Source organism: Stylophora pistillata, chromosome 10 (assembly GCF_964205215.1).
Source record: "Stylophora pistillata chromosome 10, jaStyPist1.2, whole genome shotgun sequence".
Taxonomy (NCBI): Eukaryota; Metazoa; Cnidaria; class Anthozoa; order Scleractinia; family Pocilloporidae; genus Stylophora; species Stylophora pistillata.
Window position 1 is genome coordinate 15,384,827 of NC_142528.1, and position 24,430 is coordinate 15,409,256.

The 24,430-nt window shown below is 37.8% G+C and overlaps 1 protein-coding gene and 1 pseudogene across 7 annotated transcripts in view; one reads left to right on the forward strand and one right to left on the reverse strand.

Moving 5' to 3' along the window:
- Positions 1–24,430, forward strand: part of LOC148721943 (uncharacterized) — a 547,091-nt pseudogene that overhangs the window by 30,352 nt on the left and 492,309 nt on the right. The gene's annotated exons all lie outside the window — the stretch shown is intronic.
- LOC148721950 (uncharacterized) lies at positions 5,827–13,204 on the reverse strand. 6 transcript variants are annotated; one of them, XM_088736058.1, is made up of 15 exons: positions 12,944–13,204; positions 12,511–12,614; positions 11,678–11,898; positions 11,124–11,255; positions 10,653–10,823; positions 10,027–10,169; positions 9,682–9,793; positions 9,293–9,376; positions 8,908–9,088; positions 8,689–8,784; positions 8,435–8,521; positions 8,132–8,186; positions 7,850–7,915; positions 7,565–7,743; positions 5,827–7,071 (listed from the first exon to the last, which is right to left on the reverse strand). In XM_088736058.1, exons 1-15 carry the CDS (start codon positions 13,054–13,056, stop codon positions 6,446–6,448), a joined length of 2,370 nt encoding a protein of 789 aa, XP_088592184.1. In that variant the 5' UTR covers positions 13,057–13,204; the 3' UTR covers positions 5,827–6,445. The 6 variants fall into 6 exon arrangements, with proteins under 6 accessions (XP_088592184.1, XP_088592185.1, XP_088592186.1 ...); XM_088736059.1 differs by lacking the exon at positions 8,435–8,521; XM_088736060.1 differs by lacking the exon at positions 12,511–12,614 and having other exon boundaries at positions 12,944–13,182.

Sequence of the window (24,430 nt, forward strand, 5' to 3'; positions counted from 1 at the left end):
AAACGCTCGAGATTCCATCGCGTGATGGTTGATGAGGGAAACTATGATCAACTATCACAGGTTATAGTTCACCACTAAATTTTCTTCGATCCTTGTTGGTTTAACTTGATTATGTGACGCGATAGTGTTCGTCTGCGGAAGGCTACTGTCAGTGCGTCTGCTGAAAATACCCGTATGGATAGTAGTCATGCGTGAAAATTTCCTGTAAATAAGCGGTTTCGTAGAAAATAAACAACTTAAAAGTAGTTAGGTAGTTCGTCTGCTTTCTTTTTCCAATTTTATACTTGGCTTTCATCTCAAAATCTTGAAAATAATTCAATTGACGTGTTATTTTTGAATTAGCGCGCGTAAGAAAATTTAGTGGGGAACAATGAAAACAACAGAGTGTATTTGTCTCGGAACTATCGGTCTGATAGTTGGCCCTTAGAAGTTTGATGTTCTTAAAACTAGCGTATATGCCCTCGAAGCTACTGGACCGACGTTCAAATCGTAACAACAGTATTATCCAAATCTAGATTACAGACACCGATAACTCTTAACAAACGTGAAGAAGCGCCCGCCTTTTTGTTATGAAACCCTACCCCAAGTTCTATTTTACAATTAGCCTGATTTATGAGCTCGAGATTTCTATCGCACTATGGGTGGTTTGCACGTAACGTCAATGCCGCCATGTTGGTGGACGTAAACAATAGATATTTCATTAGGGGCCGACCATTTGACTTTTGACGGGTGGGGGAAGCGGGTGATTTCTGGTCATCAAGAAATTTTTTTTCTAGCAATCTGCTGTCCAGGATATTTTTTCCGATTTTTTGGTAAATTTTTTCTGTTACATTTGGGCTGCATGCAGTTTTTGTCTTCCAACAAGCGTTTGCAGGAAATTTTCAAAATCACCCATTCCCCCCCTCAAAAGTTAAATGCTCGGCCCCTTAGCTCCTTTTGTTCGTCCACCAGCATTTGTTCCTTCCACCATTGATACCTGTGCTTCTAGAGATTGGCTGCTAACCACCTAGAGTTCACGAAGGTGCAACCCAAGTCAACTATCACGCATGGAAATCGAGAGCGAATAATCTAATAGTTTTAGTATAAATCTACTAGTCGTTCAAAACTTAAACTAACTCCTATTCACTCCTTTTTGTGCACGAAAGGAAATTAGCGATGTCAGCAGCATAAATCGAGTGTAAATAAGTAACTATGATTTAGAGAAGAGAGTAACTAATTATGTAAACTATCGGATGACCTTTTTTCAAAACAAAAATAGTTATTTGGGATACTTATTTCTTTCATTTCATTATATTAATAAAATATTAGTATTTTTGACAATAAAGATTTTTTTATGTGAAAGTCCTGAACTACTTGCTGAGACGATGAGATCACATAAATAAGTTGACTTTTTTTATTGTTTTGCGTGTCTTTACTAATGAACTTATTTGACACAGTCGTGTTTGAATTTGCGAGGGCTATATCTGAAACATTAGGGACCTTAAGCAGTCAGGACGGCAACGCCAAGGAAGACTTCGATTAAAAAATGAATTTCTACTCTTAGAATTTCAAATATAGCTGCACGAGCCTACTGTCTTATACGGCGCCACAGCTCAACTTCAGTATGAGGTATAACAGTAGCATTGAGTTCCAAATGGCAACTAAAATATTTGCCGTCGCGGTTTCAGCTCGCAGACGACGCAAATTTTGGCGATGTCACTTTGTTGTTTTGCATAGGACGGCTAAGAAATGTACAAAGTTCCTGAATGCACGTGCTGAGCTATTGTACCGCCAATTAGATCTCTTGTTTTTCCACGCCCTCGTTGCCGTCGCCATCGTGGTTGCTTAAAGTCCCTATTTCATGGAAAGTGACGCTGAAAAACAAATAATCATATGAAACGTGCAAAGCGGACGACTTGGATGAGGTTAAGCCCATAACAAACCCCTGTTTCGTTTCATTTCATTGGTTGATAGAGCAATGTGATGTGAAATCCTGCAATCAAACTTGCATGAGAAGCAAAGAAAATGTACGGAACGGCGCTGCTTATCATTCGAAAAGCCGTCAAATAGTTAACGCTGAAAGGCAAAGGGGAAGGGGGGCGGCTAGTCTTAAGCCTGGCAGAATCAACAAAAACAGAGCTTAATTAAAACAAAGAAAAACCTGATAGCTGAACTCTTCACTGTGCACCCCAATGACCTTAATTCCACCAAAAACGGAGTTATTTTTGTGAATCTAATGTAGCAGCCTTTATATGGCATATCCAGAGATCGACTCTGCACCCCGATTACTTTCATTGCACGAAAAACGGGGTTAATTTAATGATTGCAGTCTAGCAAGCGTTATATGGCCTATCTAGAGATTGACTCAGTGCATCCTTATTTTACCCTTTAATTTATTCGAGTTTAACCGCAAAACGCGGTTATATTATTGATTGCAGTCTAGAAAGCGTTATATGGCGTATCTAGAGATCTACTCTGTGCATCCCGATGTTATCCTTTAATTTATTTGAGTTCAACCGAAAAACGGGGATAATTTATTGATTGCAGTCTAGAAAGCGTTATATGCCATATCTAGATATCGACTCAGTGCATCCCGATGTTACCCTTTAATTTAATTTATTTGAGTTCAACCGAAAAACAGAGATTAATTTATTGATTGTAGTCTAGCAAGCGATATATGGCATATCTAGAGATCGACTCAGTGCATCCCGATTTTACCCTTTAATTTATTTCAGTTCAACCGAAAAACGGACTTAATTTATTGATTGCAGTTTACCAAGCGTTATATGGCATATCTAGAGATCGACTCAGCGCATCCCGATTTTACCCTTTAATTTATTTCAGTTCAACCGAATAACGGGGATAATTTATTGATTGCAGTCTAGAAAGCGTTATATGCCATATCTAGATATCGACTCAGTGCATCCCGATTTTACCCTTTAATTTATTTGAGTTCAACTGAAAAACAGAGAATAATTTATTGATTGCAGTCTAGCAAGCGATATATGGCATATCTAGAGATCGACTCAGCGCATCCCGATTTTACCCTTTAATTTATTTCTGTTCAACCGAAAAACGGGGATAATTTATTGATTGCAGTCTAGAAAGCGTTATATGCCATATCTAGATATCGACTCAGTGCATCCCGATTTTACCCTTTAATTTAATTTATTTGAGTTCAACCGAAAAACAGAGATTAATTTATTGATTGTAGTCTAGCAAGCGATATATGGCATATCTAGAGATCGACTCAGTGCATCCCGATTTTACCCTTTAATTTATTTCAGTTCAACCGAAAAACGAACTTAATTTATTGATTGCAGTTTACCAAGCGTTATATGGCATATCTAGAGATCGACTCAGCGCATCCCGATTTTACCCTTTAATTTATTTCAGTTCAACCGAATAACGGGGATAATTTATTGATTGCAGTCTAGAAAGCGTTATATGCCATATCTAGATATCGACTCAGTGCATCCCGATTTTACCCTTTAATTTATTTGAGTTCAACTGAAAAACAGAGAATAATTTATTGATTGCAGTCTAGCAAGCGATATATGGCATATCTAGAGATCGACTCAGTGCATCCCGATTTTACCCTTTAATTTATTTCAGTTCAACCGAAAAACGGGGATAATTTATTGATAGCAGTCTAGAAAGCGTTATATGGCATATCTAGATATCGACTCACTGCATCCCGATTTTACCCTTTAATTTATTTGAGCTCAACCGAAAAACGGAGTTAATTTATTGATTGCAGTCTAGAAAGCGTTATATGGCATATCTAGAGATTGACTCAGCGCATCCCGATTTTACCCTTTAATTTATGTGAGTTCAACCGAAAAACGGGGTTAATCTATTGGTTGCAGTCTAGAAAGCGTTATATGGCATATCTAGAGATTGACTCAGCGCATCCCGATTTTACCCTTTAATTTATGTGAGTTCAACCGAAAAACGGGGTTAATCTATTGGTTGCAGTCTAGAAAGCGTTATATGGCATATCTAGAGATTGACTCAGCGCATCCCGATTTTACCCTTTAATTTATGTGAGTTCAACCGAAAAACGGGGTTAATCTATTGGTTGCAGTCTAGAAAGCGTTATATGGCATATCTAGAGATTGACTCAGCGCATCCCGATTTTACCCTTTAATTTATGTGAGTTCAACCGAAAAACGGGGTTAGTCTATTGGTTGCAGTCTAGAAAGCGTTATATGGCATATCTAGAGATCGACTCAGTGCATCCCGATTTTACCCTTTAATTTATTTGAGTTCAACCGAAATACGGGGTTATATTATTGATTGCAGTCTAGTAAGCGTTACATGGCTTATCCAGAGATCGACTGTGCATCCTGAGTTTACTTTTCTCTGATTTCAACCGAAACACGGGGTTAACTCATTGATTGCAGTCTAGCAAGCGTTATATGGCATATCTACATATCGACTCAGTGCATTACGATTTTACCCTTTAATTTATTTGAGTTCAACCGAAAAACAGAGAATAATTTATTGATTGCAGTCTAGCAAGCGATATATGGCATATCTAGATATTGACTCAGTGCATCCCGATTTATTCGAGTTCAACCGAAAAACGAGGTTATATTATTGATTGCAGCCTAGAAAGCGTTACATGGCTTATCCAGAGATCGGCTGTGCATCCCGATTTTACTTTTCTCTGAGTTCAACCGAAAAACGGAGTTAATTTATTGATTGCTGTCTTGCAAGCGTTAGACTAGAGCAAGCGTTATCTAGAGATCGACTGTGCACCCCAATTTTACCTTTCTTTGAGTTCAACCGAAAAAAGGGGTTTGTATATATTATATTATTGATTGCACTCTAGCAAGCGTTATATGGCATATCTACAGATCGACTGTGCACCCCGATTTTACCTCTTTGAGTTCAACGGAAAAACTGGTTAGTTTAGTGAATGCAGTCTAGCAAGCTTTATATGGCATATCTAGAGATTGACTATGCATCCCGAATTTAGCTTTAAATTTATTTGAGTTCAACCCAAAAACGGGAGTTAATTTAGTGAATGCAGTCTAATAAGCGATATATGGCATATCTAGACATCCACTGTACACCTCGATTTTAAACCTTAGTTTCAGTTCAAATGCAAAACTGGGTTGTTTTAGTGACTGAATTCAATGTAGTTTGGGTTGGTCAATGCCTTGTTAGCAGACGCTAATGTATTTATTTTAGTGCTTTAGTTTATTTGATTTACACCCGACCCCACAACCTGTTCAGCTTAATTTGAAACATATCGTGTTTAAATAAAGGTATTATTATAATTTCGCGAGGCTACAATATTTTCTCTAAGGCAGCGTCTACACTTAGCGGATAAATGTTTAAACACAGCTTTACTTCCACGGCTAGGGCTACCATCCACACTAGTCCGTCACGAAAACGAAGCTCTTCGAAAATGCGCTTTTAAACGGAGAACATTTTGAAAATGGAGCTTCTCGTAAACGATGGCGTCACGTTAATCGCGTGATTCCCTGACCGAATTTTCCTTTCAAACAAATTCAAAATGACCGGTAATTGTTGCGTTATTAAATTCCTCCAAGGTAGTGTGCACTGAAAACAATGGTGCGTTTTCAGTATGTAAAATTTCAAGCACTTTTAGGAATAAATATGGGAGGTACTTTATTAGAGTATCAAACACCAAGCAACCGATGAAAGCACGAAGTTGTAACCTCAGTCACTGGTTTTTTGAGAGGGATTTTTACGGGAACCAGTGACGAACCCTCATCTTTGTTGTTTGCTTTTTTGCAGGCCGCAGAGAGACGTTAGGAGTACAGAGCGCTTTTCAGTAAACCGTGAAATACTAAATAATTAGATACTGTTGCACTAATTCCACTGTTTTCATTTTTTAAATATGTCTATTTTTTACAAATTTTTAGAGGTTGTTTCATGTTTCAATGAAAACCGCTCAACTAGGGTCATTCATGGTAATCATGTATTGGCTAGTGAATTACAAGATAATTGAAAAGAAAGAGGGATCAGTGCTTTATCGTTTAATATCAATACAAAGGCTGCTTCAAGTTGAAAGAAATAGCAGGTCCGTTCATCGCCATGCTGATACCACTTAACTACGTCGGTGTTCCATGTCTATTTGGCAACTTTTGCTCGAAGAAATTATTTATTGGGTACTATTGTAACTAGTTAAACAAAGTGAATGCAATGCTAAGATAATTAAATGTATTCACAAATTGATTTATGGAAGTTATGGAGACGGGCATGCAATGAGACAGTTGAAATGTTACGAGAGACCAATCATTCCTTTTTTGCAGGTAAAAACTGCTACATCTAATGATTGAAGATGTAGACATTAAATCATAAAATGTTCTGGCATTTTATGGGTCATCAGAGTCGCAATCAGAGAATTCTGAGTCCGAGACATCGTCGCACCCGTATTCAGTATTAAGGACCGAAAGGAGATCTTCCAGGACACCTTGTTCCTCCAATTCTAGGATGGAACTATTTTGATTATCGTAATCATCATCCTCATAATCATCGTGGGCGTCAGTAGTATCACGATTCCCACCATCGTTGGAATCAACGCCTTCCGCTTCTCCAACTGGGTCAGACAAAATTCCGTCACCTCGTACCTCTTCATCATCGCTAATATCTCGAGCAAAAGATCTTGCAGGTGAAGAGTAAAGGCCTCAGTCTCATCTCGTTTAGAAAGTACAAGTGCTAACAATCCACGACTACGATAATCCGCCGAGTCTGTTGCAGCTAGTTTCTTAGACCAGCTGTCTAGGACTCCTAGTTTACGTTGATAAAACATCGCTACTCTCGTGATTTCATCCTTCACTAAAACTTCTTCCTCAGTGCATCGTTTGATCATGTGCTTAAAATCAATAATTTGCCGTTTTATGCAGTACGGCACACCGACGAATAGATTGGAATCATCAAGGGTAGCCCACAAGGAGGAACTGACATCCAACGCCTCCACGAGATTGACCTTTGAAGGGTATGTACATCCACGTGATGCTGCATCTCCTCGCTCGTACTGCTTTATAAATTGTTTCACAGCGTTCGTTGTTTTTGTGATTTGACCGCACAATTTCTTTGCCACGGCTTGGCCATCTAAAAACAACAGACACAAAAAAGATTCTTCCTTTTTTTCTTACAAATGTAGTGGTGGTTGCGACATACCCTATCGCCACTTCTCTCATTTACTATAATTTGTTTACTTGTGTTGAAATTTGATAGCATTAACTGCCTTTCATGTACAGGGAGTAGAGAAATAACTTACAACTGACGGAAGGCCAGGGAAAAGATTGCTAAGTATATGATTTAAAACATCAGTGATTAAACACATCCAATGAGACAGTTGAGTTGTTTAGGGAGAGTAATCATTGTTCTGTTGTTTTCAGGCAAAACTGCTACATCTTACGATTAACGATGTAAACGTTACGTTGTATTAATAATCTATACTGGCGTTTTATCAACCATCAGAGTCGCAGTTAGAGAATTCTGATTCCAAGGCATCGTCGATTGCTTGTCTCGTTGTTCTGGGCACTTGATTTTGATACGTTTCTGTATTCTATACCAATTTGTAAAATGCGTACTTGATTACCTGCATACTTTTTCATCAGCTGCAAAAGAAACCACCGTTCTGTACACTTTCCATGCATTGTCAGCAGAAGATTCTTCCGTCGCTTATCCTCGAGACACCGAATGTAACTTTGGTACATGCTGCTGTCTGGAGACCATCGACACTGTCCATTTTCCATGTTCTTAAGTTCCTCGTCCAAACTAGATTAACAAGAAAGAAACCTACTTTAAGGGCGTTAAATAATATAACGAAACATAGAACTTCATTACGTGACGATACCATAACGCTGCAAGGTTAAAAACGTACCGGCTTAGTTCCTTTGTCAAGATTTTCCATGTATCTGATCCTGACGTACATTCTTGAAGACTGGTTCTAAAATGTAAACAGATCATTACAATAATTAGAACAAAACATTAAACTGGATCACAAGACATGTTATATTATCACTAGGAACAAAACCTGGTCGTGTGTTAAAATTATGAAACAAAATCTTGGTGTCGACTGTCTTGCAAAGATTGGGTTTGCCCAGGGTTGGAAAAAAAGATTCTTTAATTTCTCTTTTATATGTTTAACGAGTCAACTTATTACCTCACGGTGTAGTACTTTTTCAGTTTTTCTTGGTATGCCACTGTAGCCGATAGATCTGTGTTGATGTGGTGATAAAAAGTATGAGATAATGATGTACACATGTATGCATGCAGTCAGAAAGTAAATGTAAATCGATTTTCAAGCATTAATGATCAGTTGATCACGTAGTGCGTGAAATAGAGTTACATTTACTTCGATGGAGCTCAAATATAAGTATTGGTGTGATCACAGGCTGAACCCATTTCTTAATATGGAATAAAGTTACTAATTCAAAAAGGATGGTTTAGATTAATTGACACCAACCAGGTTTTTCTTCATTTGTCTCCTTCATGACAGATTCTTTTTCTGCCAAGGTCCACTCCTCAATAGTGCTATCTTCCACTTTTTTACCTTTGTATGTACAATATAAATATAATAAATGAAAGAAGGGAGTTAAAAATCAAAATACCTCCAGAGTGTAGAATCAGCAACTAGCATATACAAAAAAACGTAGTTTATGGCATGAAGATGGTTGGTCAGATAGGAGCCTTACAGTTGGTATAAGATCAACACTGAACCTGTTTCAGCAAGCTTTCGAATAAGTAAAGCCAGTTGATCCTCCGTTTCTGCTCTCACCTCCCTTGCTCTCTTTAAGTGATCACAAAGACGTTCTCCTGAAAGAAAGTCATACCGTTCAATCACTTTTGAAAGGGACCTCGAAAACAAAACTTTACTTCTACTCATGAACTGCTTTTGTCATCAGAAACAAATTAACAGTAAAAAACGAATAAATATACCAATATTTGCAATAGACTTCTTTGCATAATGAATGAGAAAGTCTGTTAAGGTGTCCACTCGATGGGCTGGAGTCATCTCCTTGGTGATTTTTCCTGTTGGCCTTACATATGACCACAGTCGTTCCATCACCTCACCGTCACTTAGACCAAAACCTTCCAATCTCCTCCCAGCATAGTTTACCTGCAATGAATTGAATTTACACCCAAGGGAAGATGTTTATAATAATAAAATGTACTAGCAATAAATAGGAAATTTTCTTTGTATGTTTAAAATGCACCATTTACAACAAATTTGAAAGACTTATATCCTATAAACACAAAACACCTTGAAAACTTGAAAACACAAAAAGTTTAGTGGAGTTAAGTTAAAACGTTTCTTGTATACCTGACATGATACCCTGTGTCCATAGCAATGAAATGAAGGTATTGCAACAACGACATTGGTCAACAAGTTTTCCTGACGGGTGTTCTTAAAATGAAAAATACATTTTGATTAGGATGCATACATTTCAACCTTGTAGGTGACATCAGTGTAGTAAAGTAATATAATAATGTATTAGTTAACTATTGACCCTACGTACACAAGCAATTGAACTTTCCTCAATGACCACTAAGAAGTGGCTCCTACACTTAAGGGGCCACAAATGCAATAATTCAAATGGAGGCTGCAGCCCTCATAGAAATGGTGATTCACATTTCCCTTCACTAGACCAGTCATCGCAGTCCTTACCAATATAAAGATGAGATAATATATTAATATAGCCATTTGCTTACTTTCAGATGTGCATGCAAAATGCATGCAATGTCATAGAAAAAGAAAACTTCAATGTCTTTCTGTGCAATCATTTCCTTGATCCACTTTAACAGAAAAACTGCATTTCCAATTCTGAATAAAAAACAATTATGTCTAGTTAAACTAAGCAAATCATCAAAACTCTCCTGTACATCCCAAATACAAAGGTAATGAAAAGATGCAAAAAAATTCATGGGAACAAATAGGACCTACATAACAGTGATAAAATAAGAAAACAAAGAAAGAATTCATAAATATATGACATCTGAGGCAATTTCATCGTTTAAAACCTAAGCAAGATGTTTCTTTGTACTAAGAAAACATACTCCTCTCCCCTCTTCAGGCTAAAGAACTTTAATGGCACTTCATGTCGACATGCAGCCCCAAAAAGTGCAGTTTCATCCAGCTTTTTGGATTTAATTTTGGACCGCAGATTAGCTCCTGCTTGAAACTGATTGCATGCTTGGTCCTGCAAAATACAACACGAAAGGCATGCAGAGCTCATAAACAAAAAGTACCAGAAAATATAAAGAAACTTTAGTACTCATCTACTTCATGTCATACTGACATAATAGAAACATCAACAACATGCAACCTTTCCAAGAATTATGTTACTGACTATCTGATGGGTATTTATAGAAGAAAGAAATCTAACTTGACAAACCCTCCTCCTTTATGTGGGCTTCCGGGACCACCTCAGTAGGAAGAGAGAAAGCCACCCTAGGCAGAGTTATAATTGTCACAGAAATGAATTATAAATAGATTATATTCTGATGACAAAAAAAAAAAAAGATTACCATAAGGTCAAAGGGATGCATGCTTATTTTGCATGACAACAAAAAATTTAAAATTATTTGTGGACTTAACAACTGTATCAAGTGTTTTTGTATTTAAGAGATTGTAAAAAAGGACATATGGTACTTGTTGTTACATAACATACAAAGATAATTACCATTGATTTGCTAGTGGATGTTTTATTGTAAGTAGATAAAAATTTATCTACTTTATCTTGGTTAATGAAGAGTTCTTCTCCATAATTGGATGCTTTTCCACTTGTTCCTGCACTGCTCTTTCTCACACATCCAAATAATGCATCCACAGAAACAAATATACTTCCATTCTCCTGAACATTAATAAAGTAAAATAGCCAAATATATATTGTACAAAAATTATAAATCAATCATATTATATAACAACACATGGTGACCAAGATAACAGAGTATTATGTTGTAACAGAACTGGGTTTCTAAATTTATTATTTGCCACATGTTTAGATATTATATGATTCATCATCCTAATGAACTTTCCAGGTAAAACACCTGGTACATGAGGATGATGATGATGATGATGAAAAATAGAGGACACCAACAACATAATTAAGGCAATAATTGTCCTGCAAAAGCAATTAAAAATTTCTACAAACCTTGGGGCAGGCAGGGCACTCATGTTCACTGCCAAAAGAAGGAATGAAGTGGTTCAAGCTGTTCAACATACTAGACAGATATCGAAATTCACCAAAGCACTCACCAACGAGAAGACGGTAAATGTCTTTAACCTAAAACAACAAGAACACAATTAATATAATGCATGCATGCATGCATACATATATACGTAGTACATACATACATTCTGGGTTTTTATATTTAGTACTTGAGGCATGTTTTGATTCAAGCAGCAGGGTTCTTATGAGGAAAGAAATAGCAAAGTGTTTCTTTTATCACAATGAAAGTATGTAACTATGTGGGGACGTACGTAAGTACATACATACATAAATCAACATAATTTATAAATCAGTGAAATTCACCCATGAATGGTCGATCATGACAATATGAATTACTTGACAATACCAATTACTTCTGCTAAACTAATTTATTTCTGGCCACAACACAACCATACAAATAGTAATGTTTTACCTTTATTTGACAAAAGAAATTGATGTTAATGATTACAGATGGCATACAAATAATAAGTACTTACATAGACTTTTGAACATGCCGGAGAAAGCCATAGCAGTGACTGATGAATAGATTTTAATGACACTCTACATTCAAGGAAGACATACTGCAGAAGTGTCATAAACTGAATATCAAAGGCGACTTGGGGCTGTTTTGGGGTGGATGGCCAGAAGCCATTTCTTATGAGGGTTATTGCCTCAGGTTCATGCTCACAACATTTCAATTTAATTGCATGTTGCTGTCCTGTTGAAAGAAGCAAAAAAGAAAAGAAGTGTATACTTTAATTGTCACAAAAGGAACACTTTGCTTTTGCTTTCCTAATTATAACAACTGCTTACTAATACCGAATCAAAGCATGAAGTGATTAATAATTTTGTATCCCAAAGATGTCTGAGAAATGCATATTTTTTGGTGGCATAATTTAAGCTAAAAAGAGGAAAAAAAAAACTTATCCCATTACAGTAGAACCTGGATTAACAAACCTCTATATATAAAAAAGTCCTTGGTGTAATGAAACCTCAATATAGCAAACATAATCATTTGCCAGTCATTTGAGAATTCGCTACATCGAGATTCTACTGTAACGTACAATATACAAGTCACAATAATTATAATGATGACAATGATGATAGGACAGCAGTCATTTACCACATGATAAAATTCACAATAAAAGTGATATTTTTTTTAATAACCCACTGATTACCTTCCTGAAAATTTTTCAGTTGTCTAATTGAAGTTTTGCTGTTAAACCCACTGTTCATTATTAGGATCATCTATAAGATCTCTAGCACTTTTTTCCAAAATACCAGCCATTTTCCTAGGGAGTTTAGTCACTATAATAAGTACCTTGCTTACCATGTACATTTATAGCTATAATATCACGCACATAAGCCATGATCAATGTTGTGAGGTGTTGTCCAGACAGTTTGTTGAAACTTATAAGGAATGAACCTCCCCTCCTGTGAAAGATTAAAGAATACATGATTGTTGCAGTCTACCCTATTTTCAGTGGCTACATTTTACCATACCCAGTCATTTATAACTGCATATAACTGAATTTGAATGGTTGCTGTTGTTTTTATTTGCCTTGTTCTACAGCGTTCAGAGAAATGCAAGTAAGTGGCAGGGTATTCTAAAATTGCCCCTTTCAAAATATTTTTAAATATTTTAAGAAGGTTTTCTTTTCTAAATAACAGTTACATATGCCTTTAAATGAAAATCAGTGTAGGAAAAAGTCAAAGAAGAGTGTGTTTGACAACGAATGGAATAAAAAACTATAGTCTATAACCTTCCAGGCCTGTGGTCTGTGCAGAGATTTGCCTCCTGCATGAACGACCTGTATGTGTTCTTCGCACAGGTACATGGCAGGGCCACAGTCCAGGCATCTTCCAAGAGCATCATTCGTGCAACCAGGGATTACACAATTCCCCAAGGGCATTGCTTCTCTTGAAAGAAGAGCAGTCACGATCTGCTCCCGAAAATCCAGCCAAGATGTGGCTAGTCTAGATTTCCTGGTGTGGTAGGCTCTGAGCTTTTTTTTAATACGAAATTTGGGCCATTTTCTTGATCCTGTTGAAACACTAGCGTCTGCAGGAAAATTATCCACATCGACCTCAGCTGCCGACTGTGAGATCTGCTCGTCCCTAGTTACATCGATATTTGAAGCGAAACTCGATGCATCGGTTTTTTGCACATTTAATCTACCAGGAACATTAATTTTCTGTTTTTTTACTGCCTTTCCTGCTTTAAAACTGACAACTTTAAAAGCCCTTGTAGATCGAAAATCTTTACGGGGAGGCATTTTAAAATGGCGCCTACAAAACCCATCCATTCTAGCACCAGGCCTTTTTTTTGTTCTCGGTAATCTAATCTCGGTAGGTAAATAGGGCCTACTTTATCCGCATGTATGCGGTAATTTGAGAATAATTAGATTCGCTTATAAGCGGTAGATTAAGGGCGAATCGTAAATTATCATATCCTATCCTATGGAGATTGGTGAATATCAGGCGGTGTACGCACTCTGGTTGCGTTGCATCATGGTCGTAAAACAAAAAGTGAGTCATTTGCATCCTGACGCGGTCGAGTGAACTTCCTTGGTGGCAGCATGATAGCGTGAATACATACGTGGATTGTAATGGGGAGTCTGTCGCCGTTCCTTCGGAAGTGTAGTAAAACTAAGGACCTTAGCGCATTGAAACGGGGATCCTAAGTTTAAGAATAGATCAATTAATATGTTTTTGTAAAGCGGATATATGATCCTTGTAACATGCAAAAACGTGCTGAGTGTAATCCAAAGCATTATGCTCACATTCGAATTAAGGTGTTTACTAGAAAGGAAACCACGCGCCTTCCCTCGCATATCTAATCACGTAAAAACTAGCCTGCACTTTGATGACGAATTCGTTCCCACGAGACAACCGACGTGGTTAAGAAAGATTCGAAACTGTAATCTGCCCAGGAATCTCGACATAAATGGTAACAGTTTCAGTCACAGCCGATGGCCATGGCTGTCACGCACGAGGTCATGTATTCAGTACATTACGTACATTCCTGGCAAAGCTGAAAGATTGGCCTTGACATCTTGCGTGACCGCCGTTCAACGGATCGCATTACGGACACAGAAGAAGTGAGTTAGTTTTAACAATCTTAAGGGTAAAATGTTCATATTTCGGAATATTAAGTGTTTTAAATGGACTTCATTTTGTTACCTATACTATTCTTTAAAACGCATTCAAATTCTGAACGGTTCCACGCGTAACTTAACACCGCGTAACTCAACGCGTGACGCTTTCAAGAAACAATCTTTCGTTTTTCCTCGAGACGTGAGCTTGGGACACCTGTGATAGCTCAAACTCTTTTAAACCTGGACGCGCCGCTTATGGCGGGCCAAGATAGAGAAGTGGATGGCTTAAAATGCAAGGATAAATGATGATGTATATTATGAGTTGTAAGTATATATGGCAGACCTCTTCATGAGCCACTGAAGTTGACCTTAATTTAATCTCTGCGTAAAAGAGGCAAAGTATTTTATTTCAACGGATCACTATTCATACTTAAGCGTAACAAGGCATAACAAGAAATTAATATTTTCCAAGAGATTAAAGGAACATCTACCAGCACACAAAATTTAAAAGCGGGTTCGCATCACGTTGTAGCGTACGAAGTTGCCGAAGTTGCGTAATTTTTCATTGCTTTACGGGGGGGACAACGTTCATCTAGGCCTATTTTCGAAAAAGGTTCATTAAAGGGTACTTTAGAAAAAATAAATTGAACTACGAAATTTCGCATTTGTCGGCGTATTCTCGATATTTGTGGTCAGTGGCTCTTAAGAATTTCTTTGAATGCTGTCTTCACAGTGTCGTATTAGGAAACTGTGAAGTCAGTCACATTCACTTTTGATGTAACGCAAAGCTATCAAACGGCATACACAATTCAGAGTTAATGGAGTTAGCCTCTTCTTTATAAACTCTGGTTTGCGTATTAACAGGAAGGCACAAAACTACGAAATATGTCATGGTATTGTAAGTCAGTTTTTAGCCGAACAGTTTTCGAAAAGAATCCAACTTGGAATGTGGAGTTTTATAGAAATTGGTTGCCTCTGACTGTTATTATTTTTGAAACAGACGTTTGGGCTAATGCTTAAGCCTTCATTAGTGATATGAAAAACGAAGATCGTTATCACACGCTATTTAAAGTTAAAAACGTGACCCGAAGCTTGCGCGTGCAACTATGTATTTGATGCTCGCGTGAGGTCTTTATAGGCTACTGGAAGTACGATGTCATTGTTCCCCTCATTCGGATCCAAAGTAGAGCGCCAGGCTTCAAGGAAAAGTCTCTCGTGGTAATTAGTTTCGAAACCAACGACCCTGACGTTTGTGAAATCCATGTTATGGTCGAAAAGGTGGACATGGCTTGCGACTTTGGAGTGTAAGTCAAAACCTGCAACTGCCTTTTTGTGCTCCGCAATTCTGGTCTTTAATGATCTTTCTGTTTGGCCATAGTACTTAAAATTACACTGTGTGCAATTGATTTTGTACACCATGCCTGACTTCTGGCGGTCAGGTTCGTCTAGCTCCTTGGGGCAAACCTGGGGCGAACCTGGGGCGAACGAAATGTCTGTTTCAAAAATAACAACAGTCAGAGGAAACCGATTTCTATAAAAACTCATGACATCTCCTGACTACACTTTTTCCATTTTTGGAGTGTGGAGTGTTAATTGGTTAAAAAGTGCATCATCTTGATTGGCAGCAATGAAGTAATTGTCATATTAACAGTAAGGACTTCTCGCTGGGTACACATATCATATTAATTTAAGAAAAACATACAATCTTTCAACATATCCTTTTCCTTAAAGGAGAAAGGGAAGGAGTGTTTTTGTTTTTGTTTTACAGAGTAAAGGCTTGGTAGAATAACTAAGGGCTGGTAATTACTTATCGCTAGGAGCAATTGTTGAATAAAGTATAGGTTTAGAGCAAATACGGAACAAGAAAAAGTCAATGATTCTAGAGAAAACTCCAATTCATGCGAGTTTCTTGAATGTTTATTACTGAACCTTTTTAAGTACAAGCCTGTCACTTAATTACGTCTAACGGATAATCGGCTAATCGTTAGTGTCCTTAAATTTCGCCCGTCTTTGCGAGAACTCTTTACAGCTAAGCTTTAACGTTTTTGTCTACACTGACGTTAATAGTTGGTGGAAAGAACGATAGCTTTTGCGTTAATATAAAATATCAAGAATTTTAGGTGGCAACTTTTTGTATTTTTGACAAATTATTTGCACCTTATCAGAGCAGATCACAAAGAGTGCATAAAGAATACCAGGGGCTCAGGGAGACATCTCTTGATATCACTGAGTCATACCAGTATAGAGAAAGCACTTTTGAAAACAATCCAGCAGTAGTTATCACCCTCCTGAATATTAGATCACTTTGAAAACACAGTATTTATCTAAAACATGATGCAAGGATTTTCGAGTCAGATGTGCTGTTACTCACAGAAACACAACTTAAACCAATTGACTTAGATGATTACATCAGAAGTAAACTTCATCCTTTTGAACCATTTAGACAAGACAGTATAGACAAGTACTCAAGTTTAGCATTATGTTTTAGAAACACGGTTTGCACTGAAAATTAGGAATACTTTTCTTCCGTGAACGAGCTTAAATTTGTTGTCTTCAGCACTGAGCACACAGAAAAACACTACTTTTATTATATCGAAAGCAAAGCACAAACGTTTGCCATTGGGTTAAAAACCTTATAGACATCCTTGACCAAAATTCTATTGCTATTGTTCCTTGTGACTTTAACATAAACTACCCATTGAATAATATTAAAGTCAAGGGTTCGCAAGAAATGATGGCTAGATATAGATATATGCAATTTATACAAACTCCAACATTTCTGTCAGCTGGTAATTTATTAGGTCACATTTATATTGTAGACTTGAATACTCGAATAAGTTTAATTTCACGAAGATCTGGTTTGACTGTACAAAAAAGGAAACAAACGTAAACAAAACGAAGCGAAACGAAAATACTACAGTGAAAACACACAAGATTTGTGGACACGCAGGAAACGTAGAGAAAATGTTCATGAGAAAAATAAACAAACATTTAGGACCGAACTTTGACTTATGGAGGTTCAAGCACATGGTCCATACCATAATATCAACAATACATGACGTAGATTACCAGTCCCGCGCGGACTGAACACGGGAAACGTTTTGTAACTTACATATATCAATCCACAAATCTGCATAGTTTCTGTTAATTCTGTTGTCAGTGTATACTATTTTGATCACCAAGCAATAAAAGTATCACATATTTTCATGTGAAGTTTTATAATGCTCAATTCCCCACCTCCCAGTTAGCTCAGTGGATAGAGCGCTGGACTGTTGTGTAGGAGGTCGAGGGTTCGAGGCCCGGCCGGACCAACACTTAAAAGTCTTAACTAGTAATTGAGAAGAACGTGCTACCTTTCTATAACATCAAGAAATGGTTAGATATTCTAGTCTTCTCGGATAGGGACGAATAAATGGAGGTCCCGTCTCCTGCACGAGATTACTGTGTGATGGATGTCCTCCCCCGGGGTGGGATGGGTGGGTTGGGTTTAGGTGGATGAATCTAGTAGGGGACTACGTGTCCTATTTTTCTTCCACCTGGACAATGTACAAATCTTTAGAAATGAAAGAAACGAAACAACCTATGTGATAAAAACCAAAAAACTTGTTACATTTTTAACCAAGATGTAATGCACATCATACACAACTAAAGCAGTATACTCTCGACTAGTAATATCGGGCTAATTTATGTGGGGTGTAGAAGCTCCCTGTTTGGAGTCTGTGTGACTCATTGGGTCACAGCCTCTTTGGAGCCTCCGTGCTGGTGCTATGCTATGCTATGCTAAGTTTTTTTTTTGGTGCTCATATTAAACTGGGTAGGTAGAATATCTGATATTCAGTGATGTTAGGGTCCCTTTGATTACATTTTACTATGGCCAAACCAAGGGTCACAATTTGTCTGCTGGTCATCTCCCCCTTCTTGTTGCCTTTTTTATCATTACATTTTGCCATCTATTGTAGGCGTAGTGCTATTACGTCGTCAAGGAAGGGGTATGATGCTAAAGCTGAAGCAGCAGGAAGAGGTTTGTTTCCTACTGATCCCAAAAGTAATACTGTTACAACTGGTTCTGTACCTATTAGTCCTACTGCAAAGGGTGCTGGTAGTGGTTTCCCTCCTTCTAATTCCCGTGGGGCTGCTGGTACCAACAGCTCTAATATGTCCGGTAATCTTGTTGGATACGTTCACAACGTCTCAATAGTCAAACGCAACAAAAGAGATTTAAATTACAGCCAGGAGAGAAATTGATGCAAGAAGCTTTATGTTATTCGATATCAAAGCGTGCCATTTGGCTGAGAAAGAAGCCTTTAGAATACCAGTGAAGATTACTTGCTACACCAAGACGTCAGATCTGACTAAACTGATGGTCAATGACATTATCCAAATCACACCTTCAAACAGCTTTGAGTGCTCATTTCAATTCTCACAAGGAATCAGCCAGCAGAAACTAATTACGTTAGATAAACTCCACGAAGGTTCAGAAGATCATGACACAAAAGTTGTATGTAACGTTCTCAAACTCGGTGAAACAAAAGCTGTAGGCCAAGCCAAGTACCATGTTTTAAATGCCTCTATCGCTGATGCCACAGGTCAAATTGTACTCGACGTTTGGAATGACATCATTCCACAACTCCAAGAAAGCAATTTCTACACATTTACACACCTGAGTGTACGATACTGGACCATTGAATGGAATGAGAAAACTGACCACCACAACCAACTCTGTGATTCCCTAAACTCCAGATCCAGTATTAGAGAATGTTAAAATACAGGACAATGTTAACCTACATAAAGAGAAGACTTTGAAAGTACCAAACATCGAAAGCAGAGAGTCAGTTGCGGAAAAGTTCAAGATCTGTTGTCATTGTCCGAAACGGGTCATCCAAGCAGTAACAGAGAAAATAGTCAACTGTGACCACTGCCACCACAAAATGCGCGCCTTTGCCTGTGCAACAAAACTGAGTGTCTCATTTGAGTCGTAAAGACATCAAGCTATACTTGACAAAGCGAGATGGCCCTCTTCATCAAATACTTGGCCCCTGCAGTGTCGATGAAAATTACTTAAGTAATAAGGTAGAGAAACTGCTTTTTCTTGAAAACATAACCAAAAACCAACAAAGTCTGGTTCAACTCTGCTCCATGTCTTATTCACCTGAAGATGACCGTGTACTTAAGACGACATATGACCTTTACAACACTTATCTTCTCTCCTGCATCTTCATTAACTACATCGTAGATCTATGATACACTTTATCGGGTTAGCTTTTCAAGTATTATTTCAAGTTGTAAGATGGCTATTGTTCTCAAACCGCATTTCCTACCATGTACATATAGCGTACCTATTTTGTACAAGTTACAACCTACTGCGCATGAGTCTAAGCTACCTGGAACTTCTTGTTAAGATAAGGTTCAGGTAACCTTCTCCCATTGCTTTGTTAAAAAACGTCAGTAAACGTCAGCTGTATTAGTTTTAGGGTTCGAATCTTGGCTATTCGTGACCGAGCGAGTCATGTAGGTAGGTAGGTAGGAAGGTATACTTTATTTAAATCAAAGAAACACGCTAGCCCCAACAACAATCGGCTGGTTTCCATGGAGGGCGTGTTTGTACAGATATAAAAAGAAACCAGAACTAATAATACGAGATTATTGGTATCGTAAGTATAAAATCCCAAAAATGCAATTATTATGAACTAAATGTATATATATAAACTAAGTAGATGATCAATAATATAGATAAGTCTAAAACTACAAAAATTTAACTATAACAAACTAAGAGCATATTGTAAACTAAGTAAAAGATCAACACTTGTGGTGAGACATGACCCAAGTACGTTTTGATACATTTATTACAAAGTAAATGAATATATCGATTCCGCTAGCTTTGCTTCATTTGGGAGTTGGTTCCAAAGCCTTGCGCCGCTATATGTGAAACATCTTTTTAGAAGCTCTCTCTTCGGTTTAGGAAGTGGAAGATCTATAGCACTATTTCTGAGGTAGTAATCAGTCTGATCAACATTCTTTCGAGCAAAGAAGTTCCTAGGGTTGGGCGCGGTGTATTTAGTATTTTATACATCGATGTTGACTTGGCACGAAGCCGCCTCGCATCAAGTACTAATGTATCCCAAGAGAGGGTCTGGATTATATCAGCGGAATGATTATCGTAATTGGCACCATTAAAAACCCTAGCATCACGAGATTGAAATCTTTGTAAATTGTCTTTTAGTAATATTCCGCAGTTGTCCCAGAGCGGGGAACAATATTCAAAGTAAGGCTGTACCAAGCTCTTATAAACCTTTTTAAGCGTATCCACTGGAACAAAGGGCTTAATACGTCTCATCGCTCTAATACTCGCACTGGCCTTCTCACAAATCATGTCAATATGAGCATCCCAACAATGTTCAAGCATTTATGTGTGTTAGTTCTTGATACAGGTATGTTGTTTACCACTGAATGGGTTGTTCGGTATTCTTATTGTTTAAATTATACCAGGAGCCAATAAACATAAATTTAGACTTAGAGGGGTGCATTTGAAGTTTGTTTTCTATAAGCCAGTTGCGTACATGAGCGAGATCAGAATTTAATTTGATAGCAAGTTCGTTAACATCGTAAGAGGATGAGAAGATAAGATACATGGAGTGGTTGATCTTAAACACGAAGGCAGGTCATTAATATATAATAAAAACAACAATGGACTCAAGATTGAGCGCTTTGGAAAGCCACAGGTAATTGTTTTCCTGGATGATAATTGTTCATTGATACTACATTGTTTCCCTCTATTTGACAAATACGATTTGAACCACTTCACTTCTATGCTCGAGATGCCAAAACGTATCTTCATCTCATATAGAAGAATGCCATGATTTATTGAATCAAATGATTTTTTAATATCTAGAAAAATGTGTTTGAAGCGCATCAATGGCTTCCTTACTGTAATTTTAAACAATGCTGGTTATTGCTCATTTCGACCTACTGGAATCGTTGTTTACATGACTACACGGCCATAAAATCGCGTTGTGTTTAAAATTCTGAAAATTGAATCATCTTAAGACAGAATCTTTTCCCCACAATCTTCGATTGAACGATACTTTCATGACTAAAATATCAACATTCAAATATACTTAGCGTCCCAAATAAAAGCCCAAAAGTGTTTTCATTTTCCAGACATAGTCATTGTCGCTTTTAAGGATCGTATTTACGTTACTCTGAAGCCAATTCTGTGGCCTTGAAGTCTTAAATTTACATGATTTTCCGAATTAATTATTCTTCCACATATTTACTTTTTGAGTTCCCGACGGTCTATACCTTGATCGGGATGGAATGGAAGGAATAAAGAGAGATTTCATCAACTTATTACGAACTTCCTCATGAACTTACTTAAAAGTTTAGGTTTGCCACAAAATGTTGATGAAAGGTTTTGGTTAAATTTATGAACCTCCTGGAATGACTAAGTTTGTTTTCATATCCCCGCACAAGTCATTGATCTCCTGGGCCCATCATGGAAAGATAAAAAGTTTGCAAACAAACAACTTTAAACGAATTTTCGAAGCTTTTTCGGCTCTACATCTCACACGAAAACAACAAAGATCGAAGCTGCAAGAAAAACTTGGTACAAGATTGGCCAACTATAGCATTAATTTGGACGCTCGGGCTCTTCAAATTTTCGGCTTAAGGGGGACGGGGGAAGGGATGGGGGAGGAATGGGGGGAGGGATAGGGGCGTTCATATAAAGAAGCGCGTTTCCTAAATTTTCCTTTCAAGAAACTGTAACTTCGTTTTGGTTAAGTCTTAAACAGAAAAACAAAACCTACAACATTATACATGTAGACGCTAAGTTAATTCGGAGAATAAGCCAAGTAGTGTGACTGCAATGTAATAAGAATTTACAAAGTGAAGCATGTGCATGTCGCTGACAGTTTAAAGCTTTTTAGTCATATTTCGATTTAGCTATATTTCCTTATCAACTATTTTCTTAAAACGAATCCCAGTAACTATATAATCGTAGATGACGCACATAGAGGAAATCTGCGAACAGATGCAGAAAGATATTCGCTGTTGTCAAAGGTTTAAAAGTTATCAACAAATCGGCAGAAACTGCAGGGTTTTTTTGTATCCTTACTAAGAAGGTCCTTATTTGACATTTTTATCGAGGAGATGGGCGCTTATTCGAGTATGGGAACGAGTGGGGCTTATTAAAGGAAATACGGTATTAGACTCGTCCATTCGGCGACGAACCAGTGATTTCTATCATAACTGCCAATTCGTCCCGTGTAGGTAAGAGATTAAAGTGATTTTCCCAGGAATTAATACTCTCCATTGAAAAATGCAAAACAAGAAAAAACAAACAAATAAACAAAAAAAACCAACAACAACGAAAAACCAAAACACCAAATAATTATGAAAGCAAACTCGGTGGTCGAATTACTGATCAACTAGGTTGAAATTGTAAATTGGCCACCGTAACAAACAAAAAACCTAACGTTTCGAGCGTTAGCCCTTCGTCAGAGCGAATGGAGGAATTGTGGGTTGTATGTGGGTTTATATGCAGAAAGCGGAGCTACGCCATTGGTGGGAACATTCACAACACTGAGAAAATATCGGGACCCAAGCGATCCATTAAGATCACCGATCACTTCACGTTCACCTCCGCCAACGTAATCTATTGCATAACTTGCACTTATTGCAAAAGGTTATAGATCGACGAAACAGGAAGACGACTAGGTTACTTCTATGTCCGAACTCTATGTATCTGGAGTTTTACCGATCGGTTTTTCCGATCATTCGGCTATTTTTAGAATTAGGAAACTTCACAGAGTCCCTCTACCACCACCAAAAATGACAGAAATCAGGAATTATAAACACTACAACCCCGCTCTGTTTTGTGATGATTTAAAAAATATCCCTTGGGATATTTTGGAACTTGAAAAAACTCCTAATGAGGCGTGGATATCTTTCAAAGGTCTATTCCTGACAGCAGCTGACAAACACGCACCAATTGAAACACGGCGTTTTCGCGGAAGATCGGTGCCCTGGTTAACGCATAAGATTAAAGATCTCATGTATAAGCGAGATTATGAACACAAGAAAGCGATATCAACAAATAATGAGCTACACTGGAGTAATTACAAAAGAATAAAGGCTGATAGTTTCGAAAGAAACTGTTTGGGGCTGCGTTGGTGGGGGTAACGAAAAAATTTGGTTATATCAACAAAGTTGAAATGGTAAATTGGCCACCGTAACGATTACAAAAGCTGACGTTTCGAGCGCTAGCCCTTCGTCGGAGTGAATAGAGGAATTGTGGGTTGTGTGTGCTTTTAAAGGCAGAAAATGGAGCTACGTTATTGGTGGGAACATAGCAACGAGAAAAACAAGAATAAATTAGTGGAATGAAAAGCGTTCGTTGATCCCTGTGGGATTTAGACTGCCGGTTTGAAAGATGAGCTTTTGTTCAAGAGTTTTACGGCTTTCCGTGCTACCTAAGTGTAAGGAAAGACCGCAGATTGCCATATGTTGCTTAGAGTGATTAGTTAAATTAAAATGCCTAGCGACTGGTTTCGATGTGTCCTTGTCATTCCTTTCCACGTCTCGAAGGTGTTCTCGGAATCGGTCACCTAGTCTTCTGCCTGTTTCGCCGATGTATATCTTTTTGCAATAAGTGCAAGTTACGCAATAGATTACATTGGCGGAGGAGCAAAAGATTACGCAATGCTGTCACCACCAAAACGCGTAAAGAGAAATGCAACTACTTTTCAAATAAGCTGTCAGATGACCAGAGCTGTAAGGAAATGTGGAAGACTTTAAACAATATCTTGCCGAATGAGAAGAAATGCACAACCAAGAGTAGCCCATCAAATTTGTCAGCGACAAAGTTCAACGAGTTTTTTACATCGATTGCAAGGAATTTATGCAATGTCTTTAAAGACTCTGCCTTTCCTCAAATTTTAGTCCCCAGAGTTGAGAAGGACTTTACTCTATTTTCTGTTGATACCAGTTTTGTGCGCAATGAGCTGACAAAACTAAAATTATCAAAGGCTACTGGACTCGACAAAATCCCTGCAAACCTCCTTAAAAATGCAGCCTCTGTTATAGCCAAGCCGGTCAATTATCTTATAAACCTCACTTTTTCGACGGGTGAAATTCCATCGCAGTGGAAGGAAG

Excerpts from the sequence above, each read along its gene's own strand:
- LOC148721950 (XM_088736058.1), bottom strand. The coding sequence starts at position 13,056 with ATGATGCTCTTGGAAGATGCCTGGACTGTGGCCCTGCCATGTACCTGT. Across the intron at positions 7,916-8,131 it reads AAAAAGTACTACACCGTGAG|AACCAGTCTTCAAGAATGTA; the intron begins GTAATAAGTTGA and ends TTTACATTTTAG. Across the intron at positions 7,744-7,849 it reads TTGACAAAGGAACTAAGCCG|TTTGGACGAGGAACTTAAGA; the intron begins GTACGTTTTTAA and ends TTGTTAATCTAG.